This window comes from Balaenoptera acutorostrata, chromosome 19 (genome assembly GCF_949987535.1).
Source record: "Balaenoptera acutorostrata chromosome 19, mBalAcu1.1, whole genome shotgun sequence".
Classification (NCBI taxonomy): Eukaryota; Metazoa; Chordata; class Mammalia; order Artiodactyla; family Balaenopteridae; genus Balaenoptera; species Balaenoptera acutorostrata.
In genome coordinates this window covers 28,060,945-28,074,047 of record NC_080082.1, presented here as the reverse complement: position 1 = coordinate 28,074,047, position 13,103 = coordinate 28,060,945, and the positions used below count along the sequence as shown (strand labels likewise).

The window sequence follows — 13,103 nt, the reverse complement described above, 5'->3', positions numbered from 1 at the left end:
ACTGCTTAATGGGTTCAGGGTTTCCTTTTGAGGTGATGGACATGTTCTGGAACTAGATAGCAAAGATGGTTTCACACATTGTGAATGTATTTAATGCCATTGAATTGCACATTTTAAAATGGTTAAAATGACAAACTTTACATTGTAATGTATTTTGTTACGAAAAAGAGAAATACATAAAATACTCAGAGGGGCCACTGGCCGGAATCCCTCAGAACCAGCATGAATCACTCCCGTGCCACCTCTCTTCTCCTGCAGCATCCCAGGGTCTTTCCTTTGATATTCTGGGTCACCCCTCCTACACCAGGAGCCTGAAGATCGCTGCGCATGGTATCTCTCCTCCCATCATCCAGGTGAGTGGAACAGGTGAGTGGGTAACTCAGCCTGCAAGACCCTATCTTCCCTTGTAGATACTGGCTGAACTATGAGATCCATCTGGCGGAGAAGAGTCTGACAGAGACAGTGAATATGGGTTTTTTGACGGCTCTTGTCAAGAACATCAGCACCAGCATCTCAGAAGACCTGCACTTCTCTCTGACCCCCTCTCAGGTGAAGGCTTCCCCCATCCCCACTGGCCGGTCCTGGTCCTACTTTCCTCAGGCATATTTTTCTGAGAGAGTCATGGTCTGTGCTTGGTTTATCAACAGTTATCCTTCCCATGTCCCGTTTGGTAGTTCTCTGCCACCTGGTTAATGGGTGCTGGTGAGTTAATTGGTTGAGTGGATCCTGGTAATATATTACCTAGGGTGCTAGGATGAGACCTTCAGAAGATCACCGAATCGAGAGTCAGGGTTCTAGCCCTGGACTTCCCACCACCTGATTAGGTGTCCTCCAGGAAATCCCCTCCCCTCTCTGGGCCCCCGAGTCCTCATCTGTAAAATGAGCTCGAAGGCTCCTCCAAAGTCTGAGGTTCCCATGAACTCTTCCACCAGGGGCACATTAGAAACCAGGTAAAGGCACTTGTAGAGGCGCTGCAAAGGGTTAACGGGCAGACTCTGGGTTTACATAGGTCTGGATTCAAATCCCAGTTCCACCCCTTACCAGCTATTGTGATCTTGGACAAATTACCTAACTTTTCTGAGCCTCGGTTTCCCCATCTGTAAAATGGGGATGATATTGCCCACTTTCAAGGTTGTCAGAGGGAGCAAATGAGATAACTCACAGGGAATGCTTGGTGCAGCGAGGGCACAGCCTCCCTTAAGGCATAAAGCTGAGGGTGGAAGTTCGGGCAGCAGGGAAGTGGTCTATCATGGAGGGATTTTAGGTCTGCCTGGAGAAGGGGAGATGGAAGATGGACGGGGCCTTTCTCAACCCTTTATCACTTCACCCCAGCAGCTGAGCCCTCTGCGTGGGGTATAAACCAGCCTGTGAAATCACCCACGTGTCCTTTTGACAAGGTTCTGGACTGGGAAGCAGAAAGTTGAGGCTCTCGGCTACAACACTTAGTGCCCCCTGTTCCAATGCCCATGGGATGCTTTTGAGGCAGGACCAGGTGGGACCAGGCTGCAGCCCCAGGGGAGCAATGAGGTCAGAGAATGAACAAAACACGCTTGGCAACTACCAGTAAAATTTATTTTAATATTTTGACCATTCTTAGCTTTTACAAAATGTGTTGTTGTTGGGCGGGGCTGGATATCACATTCAGTGTGAATTCTTGTGTCCTCCCTCTCGGCCCTTGCTGTCTCCCTTCCTGATGGCCTTACGCTTTCCATTTATCCCTGAGTTGGAAAATAGACACTGTCACCATAGCCGTATGTCAGCACAACGGCGGTCAGGACCCTGACCAAAAGCACCACAACTGACCCTCCCTCACACTTGCAAACTGACCTGTCCAGGTGTCGCCCCTTCACAGCCCACTTTCAGCCTGATGGGTGGCCATGCGGGCATCTTACTGGCTCCGTTCTCCATATTGGGAAAACCGAGGCTCCACAAGGGCTGTGATTTGGCCAGGGGCTCACAGCCTGGACAGAGCAGAGCTTGGACCGTGCCCCCACGTGTCCTGCCTCTCAGAGCTGTCCTCGGTCCTCAGTGCTGCCCCACCACCCAGCATGCCTGTTTCTCCTTCCATCTAGTGGTGGGGGGGGCAGGACCTGTGTTGGGGGCTGGGCTCCTCAGGGAAAGACAGAGCGGCTGGGTCTGTGGTTGCAGGTTCCGAAGCAGGTGACAGAGGACGAGCACCGGCACCCTGACAGAGTCCGGCTGCCCAGGAGCCTTTTTGAATCCTTGCAGGGCAGCAGGCCAATGGTTCGGTTGGCCATAACCATCCTGGACGTTGGTTCGGGGAATGTCTTCAAGGTGAGGAGAGGCTCAGGGTGGCTGAGGCTCAATGCTTGGTTACCCAGGACATGCCGGCCGTCTCTGGAGTCTTTGCTGAGGGACCCAATGGGGATGGAGGAAGTGAGGAGCCTCTGGAACGTTCCTAAAGCAGCCGAGGCCATCCCAGACCCCCGTCTCTAGGGTCTGTGGACCGCAGGCTCACGCTGGTTATTCACACTCAGCTGTTTGGACTGCCCACACCTGTGCCCTTGGACTCCTGTATGTGTATCCCAAGTGTGTTCATGTCCCCTGTGTGTCCTTGTGCATGAACAAACATGCATCTCCTTCCTTATTCCTGGTGCACACGTAATCATGTGTCCTGGTGTGACCATGTTCACATGAGCAAGTGTACCCAGGCCCTTGCAAATTTGTACCAGGTATGTCCCCAGAGGTGTGTCTCCACTCCCATGGGGACATGTGTATCCCTGAGCGCTGGTGTGGGCAGGTGCTCCCCACCTGTAGGCACCACTGCCCTCCGTTTCCTGGCTGATCTTCCTTCTAACCCTGCACTCCAGTTAAGAGGGCGGGGGAGGCCTGGAGACCAGCAACGGAGAGCCATCAGGTACATGGCTTTGCGGCCGCTTGGCCTGGAGTGTAGGGCCCGCCCTGGCCCAGCTGGAGCAGAGTACAGGGAGCAGCAGGGAGAAGGTCGTCCATGACTCCCTGCCTCGTCCCCCGGCCCCAGACTTTGCCCTCCAGGCAAGGGCCACAAGCCCTAGAGGCTCCCAGGAGCCCTGACCAGGGTTGGGTTGGGGCAGCGCCTTGTGCAGCCTGGCCTCACCCATGTCCCTCCACAGGGCCCCCGGCTCAGCCTAGAGGACGGCAGCAACGTGTTGAACAATCACGTGGTGGGCTTGAGTTTGGGTCATATAAATGTCACCGGCCTGGCTGAGCCTTTGGAGATCACCTTCTCCCACCAGCACCAGCCTCCTGTGAGTCCCCCACCCTGGCCTGGCAGCTCCTGAGGGGCAGACATGTGGGTGGGCACCCCTGGGCATGTGGGCAGACACACACGGACTCTGCACACCCCATGCTCCCACATCCACCTGGGAGAAGCCATTAGGACCAGACACACAATTGTGCCCATGGACACATGCCTACCCTGTGCACGCATGTATCCACATGCCTCCCAGACACCCTCCGCTCCTGTGCTCACAGAGGTGCCCAGGGGACCTGGCAAACACACGTGCACGCGCACGGCTGCCCACACACACGCTCCTCTAAAGGCATGTGCCTGTAGACCTGCGCCCCCGCCAGCCACAGCCCCACGCCTCCCCACACCCCCGACACGCTGACCCAGGATACATCAAACGCTTCGCGTTCCCGTGTGACCACAGGCTGAGACTTGCTTCTACCTAACGCGTGCGTGTGCTGAGACCCAGAGCACACTGTCCTCTCCCCGTCCCCGTCCTACCCTCCTCTCCCCTCTCCCAACTTCCCCTGCCTCGCCCCTGACTCCCAATCTCTGGTTTCAGAACGTGACCCTCAGCTGTGTATTCTGGGACGTGACTAAAGGTAGGGCCTGGAGGATCTTCCCTGGGTAAGATGGGCGGAGGGTAAGGGCTCCTTAGGGGACAGGACTCCAACCGCAGGGCCCCTCCCCTCTTTCTTTCCTCTCTGGACCCCTCTCTTCCCTTTCCCTGCCCTCCCCTCCCCTCTGCTTCCCTATATTCCCGTCCCCTCCCCTAGACTCCCCCTCCTCCTCCCCAGGGTCATCAGGAGACTGGTCTTCCAAGGGCTGCTCCACAGAGTTCGGAGGCAATAGGACTACCTGCCGCTGTGACCACCTGACCTTCTTCGCCCTGCTGCTGGTAATGGCGCACACCCCCCCGCCCCCCGCCATCCTAGCGATTCTGGAAGTGCCAAGGCTCCCGGCCCAGGGAGGAGGCTGCCTGGCAGGGGCCAGGCCTTTGGGGTGTCTGGGCCTGGTCTCCAACTGATAGGATTCTTATTTGGGGGGATCATCCACAGAGGCCGGTCTTGGACCAAGTCACCGTAAAGGCCCTCACACGCATTTCCCAGGCTGGCTGCGGAACCTCCATGATCTTCCTGGCCTTCACCATTGTCCTCTACGCTGTCCTGAGGTGGGTCACCCCATCCCCACCCCACATCTCCCTCCTGCCCTCAAGAGCGGCAGCAGGGCAGGGTAGAAACCAGCAGGGTAGTGTTAGTCGTGCAGCATTACACTGATGTTTTCTCCAAACCTCCGTTTCCTCATCTATAAAATGGGATTGGAGGTTGAAATGTGTCTGGCTATTTCAGTTACAAGTGGCAGAAACTCAACTCAAATTGGCTTAAACATAATAGGTAATGTGTGGTTCACAGAATTGAAAAGCCCAAGGTGAGTTCACTTCAGGTGATGTTGGATCCAGGGGCTCAAAAGATGTCTCCAGGACTTGGTGTCCCTCTGATTCTCAAAACTTTGCTTTCTCCTTTGTCAGTCATGTCAGGCAACTTCTCCATCCTCAGGGGCCTTGGGGAGCCCCAGGCTTGCATCATAGCTTCTTAGCTGCCTGGACAGCTAATATTCTAAACTAAGGCCCAGAATTGAAGTTTCTAAAAAAACTTTATTGGACTTCTCTGATGGTACAGTGGTTAGGAATCCGCCTGCCAATGCAGGGGACACGGGTTCGAGCCCTGGTTTGGGAGGATCCCACATGCCGCGGAGCAACTAAGCCCGTGCCCCACAGCTACTGAGCCTGCACTCTAGAGCCCAAGAGCCACAACTACTGAGCCCTCATGCCACAACTACTGAAGCCCGCACACCTAGAGCCCATGCTCCGTAACAAGGGAAGCCACCGCAATGAGAAGCCTGCGCACCACAACGAAGAGTAGCCCCTGCTCTCTGCAACTAGAGAAAGCCCATGCGCAGCAACAAAGACCCAATGCAGCCGAAAATAAAAATACATAAATATATAAATTTTAAAAATTTTATTTTGAAATAATTATAGACTAACAGGAACTTGCAAAAATAGTACCTAGAGTCCCATGGTTCCTTCATCCAGCTTTCCTCAGTGATGACATTTTCTGTAACTGTAGTACAATATAAAACCAGGAAATTGACATTGTTACAGCACTGCTAACAAGACTGCAGAGCTCATTCAGTTTCCACCATTTTCCACATGCACTCAATTGTGTGTGTGTTCACACACGCACACAGGACTGGCTATATCATCTGTAGGGCCCAGTCCAAAATGAAAATATGTAACCCTTTGCTCAAAAATTATTAAGAATTTCAAGATGGTGACAGCAGAGCATTAAAATAAGCATAGGGCCCTTCTGAGTGCAGGGCCCTGCAGAGGTCATACACCAAGGAAGCTGACCCTGTGCATGTACTGTGTGTGTGTGTGTGTGTGTGTATGTCTGTGCAGTTTTATCCCATGTATACCAGAGTTGAGTTATACTGGTCTAACTTAGACCATGTGCCCATGACTGAACACGCCACTGTGGTGGAAGGATGAATTACACTGACTGGTCAGGCCGCCCAAGTGCCTGCCCTTGGGTTTGAGAGCGCATGGCTGAGAGTAGGGAAGGGTGCTCCCCAGGGAAACCTGGGGCTGTTCCTGGAAGAAGGAGGAGCAAAAACACCAGAGGCTCCTGCAGCCTGTGCCCAGGCCCCGGCCATGGCTGAGGGACCCGCAGGAACTGCCAGCCTGAAGGAGCCTGTGGGAGCAGCCCCACGGCTGGCCTCCCGACCCATGACGGGCCTGGAGCAGCCCTTGGTCTTCTGACTCCCAGTCTGGGGCCCTCCCACTGCCTTCCTGCACATGCTGGCACTGGTTGGCCCTGGGCTGAGGCCCCCACCAGCCCCACCCACTCCATCTCGGACCGAACTGTGAGTGTAAGTGGTGCCCCCCCTGCCCCCATCCCCCAAGCCCTGGCCTCATAAGCCGAGCATCCATCTGCAATAAGCTGAGCATGACTTGCCAGCTGGCTGCACTGCTGGTCCCTGTGAGACGGGCTTGGAGCGCCAGGAGGCACTGTCGACATCTCCCAAGGGTGGGGCCTGGCATCTCAGGTGAGGTGGACATTATCCCTCATGCCCACTCCAGGCAGCCCTGAGCTCCCCTCCCTCCACTGAGAGTCCTTTGGAGCTGATTTGCTAGGAATTGGCAGTGGGAACTCCACGGAGGGGGAAGTGAGCCCTGGGAAGAAGCCCTGGACTGGGAGTCCGGAGCCCCTGGCTCTGGGTCCCTGTTCCTCTCTGAGCCTCACCCTCCCTACTCAGTTCTAGGCTTCATGCATCCACGCCCTGTCTGTCCACTCACTCAACCAGCGCAGGGCTTCCTCCTGCTTATTGTGTGAGGCCCCAGGTCAAAGCCTGGGGAGAGACGGAAATAAGGGGTGGGTGGAGAGTTACACCGCGCTCACTGCTGGGAAGCTTCCAAATAGGCCTGGGATAAGTGACATTCAGAGACAGCCGTCCCAGAAAGAAACACCCAAGGGGGATTTTGAAGGTGAAGCAGGGAAAGGCATTGAGAGCAGAGGGAAGAGTGTGGGCAAAGTCCGGGAGGCGTAGAGAAGCAGAATGCATTTAGGGAATTGCAAATTAGGTAATTTGGCTCAAGCATGGAGTCAAGGGATGAAGCCAACAGGATCCAGAATCCATAGGGCCCTACGGGTCATGAGAGGGCTCGTGGACTTGAACTGGAATGTTCTCACACTCTGGTTGCTGGCAGGGGTGGAACAGAGGTGGTCAGATGGAGAGGCCTGGGTGCCCCCTTGCAGCCTCTCACTGGCCCTTCTTGCCCCAGGTTTTCCCGGCAGAGGTTCAAGTTTGAAGACGCCCCCAAGATCCACGTGGCCTTGAGCGTCAGCTTATTTCTCCTGAATCTGGCCTTCTTCATCAATGTGGGGCATGGCCTGAAGGGGTCCGATGCTGCCTGTTGGGCCCGGGGGGCCGTCTTCCACTACTTCCTGCTCTGTGCCTTCACCTGGATGGGCCTGGAAGCCTTCCACCTCTACCTGCTCGTCATCAAGGTCTTTAACACCTACATCGGGCACTACTTCCTGAAGCTGAGCCTTGTGGGCTGGGGTAGGTGCCGCTTGGCCAGGCAGAGGGGATGGCTGACTCTGGAAGAGGCAGGAAGGGGACCAGCCTGGGGCGGGGGAGGGGCAGCTCCCTCTTTGACTGGCTCAGAGCTTGAGGGATGGACAGCTGGAGGGGGATTTGGAGGAGGACGTGCCAAGGGAGCCCCAGCAATGCCATACCTCCTCCTCCCCTTGCCCCCAGGCCTGCCTGCCCTAATAGTCATCGGCACAGGGAGCGCCAACAGCTATGGCCCCTATGCCATCCGTGACAAGAAGAACACCACCACGCTGGAGCTGTGAGTGCGGGCTGTGGAAGCTGGGGTGGTCTCAGGGTCCTGGGGACCAGAAGGAGGTGGAGGTGGGGGGAGGAGGGAATCCTGGGAAGAGAGACGAGTAAGTCAAGGCAAAGTATCCTCAGATCCAGCTAGCTCACGGCCTGCAAGGGTAAACTGAGGCCCGGAGAGAGGAAGTACAATGAGAGAGGGGGTGAGAAGGAGAGAGAACCGGACCAGGAGGCAGGATGCCTTGCTCTAGCCTGGGTCACCACAGCCTATATAGCACCTTTGGACAAATTTAAAAGGTACCCCCACCCCATCCCTCTGACCTGCCATGCCAGGTGCTCAGCCTGGTGAGTGGAGGGTGAGTTGGATTTCAGCCCCCACCTGCCCCCCAGCCAGGTGCCCTTGTGCAGGGCACAACCTGCCCAATATTTGCAGCAGCCCTGATTCTATCCAGACTCTGTCTCTGAGTGGCTGTGTGACCTTGGGCAAGCCTGTCCCCTTCCAGAGCCTCGGTCTCCTCATCTGTACAATGAGGGGCTGATCCACATGCTCTTTTGGGCTTTCACTCCTGCAGTGCAGGGAACAGGGGAGCTGAGCTGAGCCTCTCCCAGGGTACCTGCCTGAGGCCCATGGTTCTGTGCTAAGAAGAGCTGGTCTTGGTCCTGTCCCCAGGGCCTCAAATGCAGGGCCCCAGGGGCCGGGCAGGGAACATAAGTACATGCAGCGGCCTGGGTGGGCACAGCGACAGACTGGCAATCACATGCCAGTCTAATGGGCAGCTGACTACTGTCCCTCAAGAGGGCATCCACAGAGCTGCCAGCTGTATGGTTTTATAAGAGAAGCAGAAATTTGGATGTTTAAGGAATTCCCTGGCGGTCCAATGGTTAGGACTTGGCGCTTTCACTGCCAGGGCCTGGGTTCAATCCCTGTTCAGGGAATTAAGATCCCATACGCTGTGTGGTGTGGCCAAAAAAAAAAAAAATTTTTGGATGTTTATGCCAAACATTTCACTTTTAAAAGGTGGTCATTAATTCCATTTTTTTTTCTTACAACATAATGTGGGGTGAACGAAACATGTCTTTGGGACAGAACTGGCCTTTTACACTCACTGGTCTAAAGAGACAGCAGCGTGGAGCCTTGTGACAGCCCCTCCCCCGGGAGAGTGGGGAATGGATGGGTGGAGATGGGAGAAGGCATCTTTTTGGTCAGGGAAGATCAGGCAGGGAGACAGCCCAGGGCTTGCTCTCAGGAGCCTTCCTCTGGTCCTGATGGCCATCCGCCTCCTCCAGGTGCTGGTTCTGTGAGAAAACTGCCACCTCTGCCCTCTACATCACTGTCCACGGCTATTTCCTCATCACCTTCCTCTTCAGCGCCGTGGTCCTGGGCCTGGTGGCCTTGAAGATCTTCACTCTGTCGAGTGCCACAGCGGGCAAGGAGAAGGGGCAGCACTGGAAGGGTGTCCTCACCCTGCTGGGCCTCTCAAGCCTGGTGGGTGTGACCTGGGGGCTGGCCATCCTCACACCCCTAGGCCTGTCCACCACCTATGTCTTTGCACTGTTCACCTCTCTGCAAGGTGAGGCTCCTGGGCCAGGGAGGTGTTGGGGGGCTTTGCGGGGAGGGGGTAGATGGCAAGAAACAGGATTCTACTCAGGCTCGCTCAAATCAAGGGTACTGATTTTAAATATCCAAGGCTCTCCCAAGGACCCCAGGGCAGGAAGGCTGGCTGACCTCATGGGAGCTGGTAGCAGGGTCAGGAAAAGCCACCAAAACCAAAGCAGATACTTTCCCCATCTTTTTCTCCGGAGTCACACGTAGTCTCTCACCTTCTCTCTGTGGAAACTTCTGCATTCTTCTCTCCACTGGCCCATTCCTACCCATGGCCCCCGACTGGCTGCCCAATATGGCCCCCTCATCCCTGTGTGACCTTCCAAGTCTAGTGACCACGGTCTGCTTCAGTCTCTTTCATGTTCTTAGGAGAGTCAAGGATCTGACTGGGCCATCTTGGGTCAGGTGTCCATCTCTGGTCCAATCATCTGTGACCAGGAGGGCGAGATCATGTGATGTGAAGGCCACGTGACACGAACAGAGTCTCTAAGGGGCTGTGAAGGCAGGAAGCAAATGGTTAGTGGAGGAAATGCTTGCTACGTCTGCTCCCTGCCCCCGCCGGGTTCTTTCCCTGATACCCAGCAAAGGAGCAGGCGCCCAGGGTGCATGTGGGACACGGTTTCCCTGCCCGCACCTGTCCTCTTTGCTCCTCATACCCCTGTTTCATGCACACAACTGAAAGAAGCATCACAGCCTGACTGTGAGGGAAACAGCCAAGAGAGGAATGACAGGTGTGTGCTTTGACTCACAGTCTCATCCCATCCAGAGGAGGCACTAGGAACCGAGTGGTCCTAGATCCAGCAGGTGCAAAGCCCACAAGGACAGGGCTGGCTCCCAGTGCTTCACAAGACTACATGGCGCCATGGTTGGCAGCACTGGGGACAAGCAGACCTGGGTTCAAACCCCACCTCCACTCACCACCCCAGCAAGTCACTCAGCTCCTCTGATCCAGTCACCTGTACAGCTGGGATAATTCCAGTACTTTTCTCACCAGATTTCACGATGAATAACTGAGATAATGTGTGTGTGTAATACAGGAGGCCTTCAATATGTGGGAACTATGTTAACAACAGCAGAAGTCATTATTATTAGGCCACCGGAGACTGTCCCCAGATGAAGAATTATGAGTCCACATCTGAAAATTCCCAGGGGTTACGGCTTGGAGAGGGATGCACCTTGAAACTGTGGATTATGTCATTATTCTTTCTGAGGTTACCCATCATAGTTAAGTCTGAACACTTCACCGCACTGAGTTTTTTCAACTGAGTGTAACTCAGTATTTCTCTCTTCTTCCCAAACAGAGCCCTCAGCCCACTTTAACTGCCCTTGAACTCTTCTCAATAGTTTTTATTGTTGTGTAGGGTTTTAGTTCTAAATTTCTTTTAAAGAAACACAAAGATTTTTACTTTTTTATCAATTTCTGTACTTACTACAATTTTCATACCTCACATCTTCCCTTTTCTTCTTGCTGAAGCACATCCTGTAATAATCCTCTATAAGAGGGGCAGTGGTAGTTGTTTTGCATGTCTGAAAATTCCTTCATTTCGGTCTTTCTTTTATGAGATAGCTGTGTGTATAGATTTTATTTCGAGGACTCTGGTTTTCATTCTCAAGTTATCTATTTGGTTCTTTTTCAGGAGTAGGTTTCATTTTTTGTCTGATTTTTCTATACATTCTTGAACTTTTTTTTTTTTAATAAGTTTATTTATTTTATTTTATTTTTGGCTGCGTTGGGTCTTCGTTGCTGCGCGCGGGCTTTCTCTAGTTGCGGTGAGCGGGGGCTACTCTTCCTTGCGGTGCGCGGGCTTCTCATTGCGGTGGCTTCTCTCGTTATGGAGCATGGGCTCTAGGCCCGCAGGCTCAGTTAGTTGTGGCGCATGGGCTCAGTTGCTCCGTGGCATGTGGGATCTTCCCAGACCAGGGCTCGAACCCACGTCCCCTGAATTGGCAGGCGGATTCTTAACCACTGTGCCACCAGGGAAGTCCCTCCATTCTTGAACTTTTACAGTGGAGCGATTTCTCCTCTGGGTGGCCGCCAGCCCAGGCCCCGCCCCAGGCTCACTGAGGCCCTCTCCTCCCTGACAGGTGTCTTCATCTTCTGCTGGTTTGTTGTTCTCTACTTCCCAAGCCAGAGCACCATGACCTCGTCTTCCGGCACTGCCCGGGCTGACCAGGCCCTCACCGTGTCTCATGAATAGCGGGCTGCGGTGTGGCCAGGCCGGGGCTGGCCTGCACTCTGGACTCAGCTCTGATTTTCTGCGTGACCTTGGTGGGAGGGAAGAGGTGCTCCCTGCTTCCTTCTGGGCCTCAGTGCCCTTCTCTGTACAATGGGACTGGGGAGCAAGGGGATGGGAACCAGGTTGGACCATGTGGCCTCAAAGGTCTTATCCAGATACACCTATGGGTCTGAGCGTTCACAGATCCAGGATGGCAGGAGTCTCAAGTCCCTGTAATCCTGAGACCCCTGCCAGCACGCCCACCCCCTGCCTTCAGAGCAAAGCGGCCTTCTCGTCTCAGGAAGGGCCTGAGCCCAAATAAGGAAGTCTGTCGTTGGCCAGCCTCTTGAAGGAGCCCCCAGCCGCTCCCCTCCCTTCCTTCCCCTTGTCACCGCCCTCCCACAACTCCACCATCTGGCCGGGCACCTGGGGGGCCCTCAGGGCCACCATCCCCTCAGGCACTGGGGCAGTTATGGACTGGAGGTTTGTTGCCACGGTCGGGGGGTGGGGTTTGGTCCTCCCACCCAGGCTGCCCCTGGTCTCAGCCACTCTCACCAGGGCCCATCCTCATGGAAGACCCCCTACCGTTCAGGGGGCTGCCAGCCCTCCCAGTGTTGGGGACACCGAATATCAAAGAATGCCACTTACTCAGTAGGTGGGATACCTCAAGCAAGCCCCCAGTCCCCACTCTGGCCTGCCCCACGGTGACCTGACTTCTGATCTGCTGTCTCGGGGGAGGGGAGGGGAGGGTGGGGTGGGGGGGTGGAGGGCATATGGTCCCCAGGGCTCTGCACATCTGAGGGCTGAGGAGCCAGGGCCGGGGGCCGGGGGGTGTGGGCTGAGCAGAGAGAGGGTGGGCATTTCTTCTGAAGTCTGAGCTCCTATAGAGCAGGCGGGCACTTTGACAGCTTTGCTCGCTCACCGGTTCAGCCCAGCCCGAGCCTGGCACGTTTGGCAGGCCCTGAATAAATATTAGTTGGCCCTCAATGGAGATGTGAGTTTGGCACCAGCCTGACAGGGCCCTGAGCCACGGGAGTGCCTCAGGCCAGACCCAGCTGGGTCTGTCATTTCCAGTGGCTGGGCCTGCTTTCGAAACCACTGGTTTCCTCAGTAGCAAGCAAAAAAGAGGCAGACGCAGTAGAGACAGAAGTAGAGATACAGAGATAGTGAGATGGAGAGAGACAGGGAGAGAGAAAGAATTAACAGATGAACTGCCACAAAGAAAGAAAACAAAAGGAGAGAGACGGACAGATGCAGAGACACACTGGCCCCTGGCCTGGCCCAACCAGGAGGGCAGGGCACTGGTATCCGTCCGCCTCCCCATACAGCCACCGCGCACTTCAGCCCTAACTTACTACTGGGACAGCTCGCCCTCCCTCCCTCAACCCCGCCCTTCCCAGTGTGCTTTGCAGACGCTCAAGCACCTTCTACAGGTGAGAAGCCTGCCTCTTCCCCCCAGATGCCCTGGGCTGGATTCCCCTTCTCCCTCCTCCCACCCAGCAAACAGATGAAAGAAAGGAGGCCCGGGACCCTTGGTTTATGCAAGTCACTGTGTTCCCGGAAGGGAAATCTTAGAGTGTGGACATTGCGACAGTTGAGCCACATTATCAGTTTTTGTGGACAAACTTGGTGGGTTTCGGGGCTTATCTTCACA

At 55.0% G+C, this 13,103-nt stretch overlaps 1 protein-coding gene across 5 annotated transcripts in view; it reads left to right on the top strand.

Moving 5' to 3' along the window:
• The window catches only part of LOC103001236 (dynein regulatory complex subunit 7), a 49,959-nt gene that overhangs the window by 12,845 nt on the left and 24,011 nt on the right, over nt 1–13,103 (top strand). For 2 of the 5 annotated variants that reach the window (XM_028162886.2, XM_028162887.2), the window contains exons 3-11: nt 411–549; nt 2,149–2,295; nt 3,114–3,248; nt 3,792–3,831; nt 4,006–4,127; nt 4,288–4,400; nt 7,071–7,351; nt 7,550–7,643; nt 8,918–9,201. In XM_028162886.2, the coding sequence (XP_028018687.2) occupies nt 411–549; nt 2,149–2,295; nt 3,114–3,248; nt 3,792–3,831; nt 4,006–4,127; nt 4,288–4,400; nt 7,071–7,351; nt 7,550–7,643; nt 8,918–9,201 (1,355 nt within the window). Of the gene's footprint in view, nt 1–410; nt 550–2,148; nt 2,296–3,113; nt 3,249–3,791; nt 3,832–4,005; nt 4,128–4,287; nt 4,401–7,070; nt 7,352–7,549; nt 7,644–8,917; nt 9,202–11,318; nt 12,153–13,103 lie in introns of those variants that run through there. The other 3 variants (XM_007167538.3, XM_007167533.3, XM_007167536.2) reach the window with 3 other exon arrangements.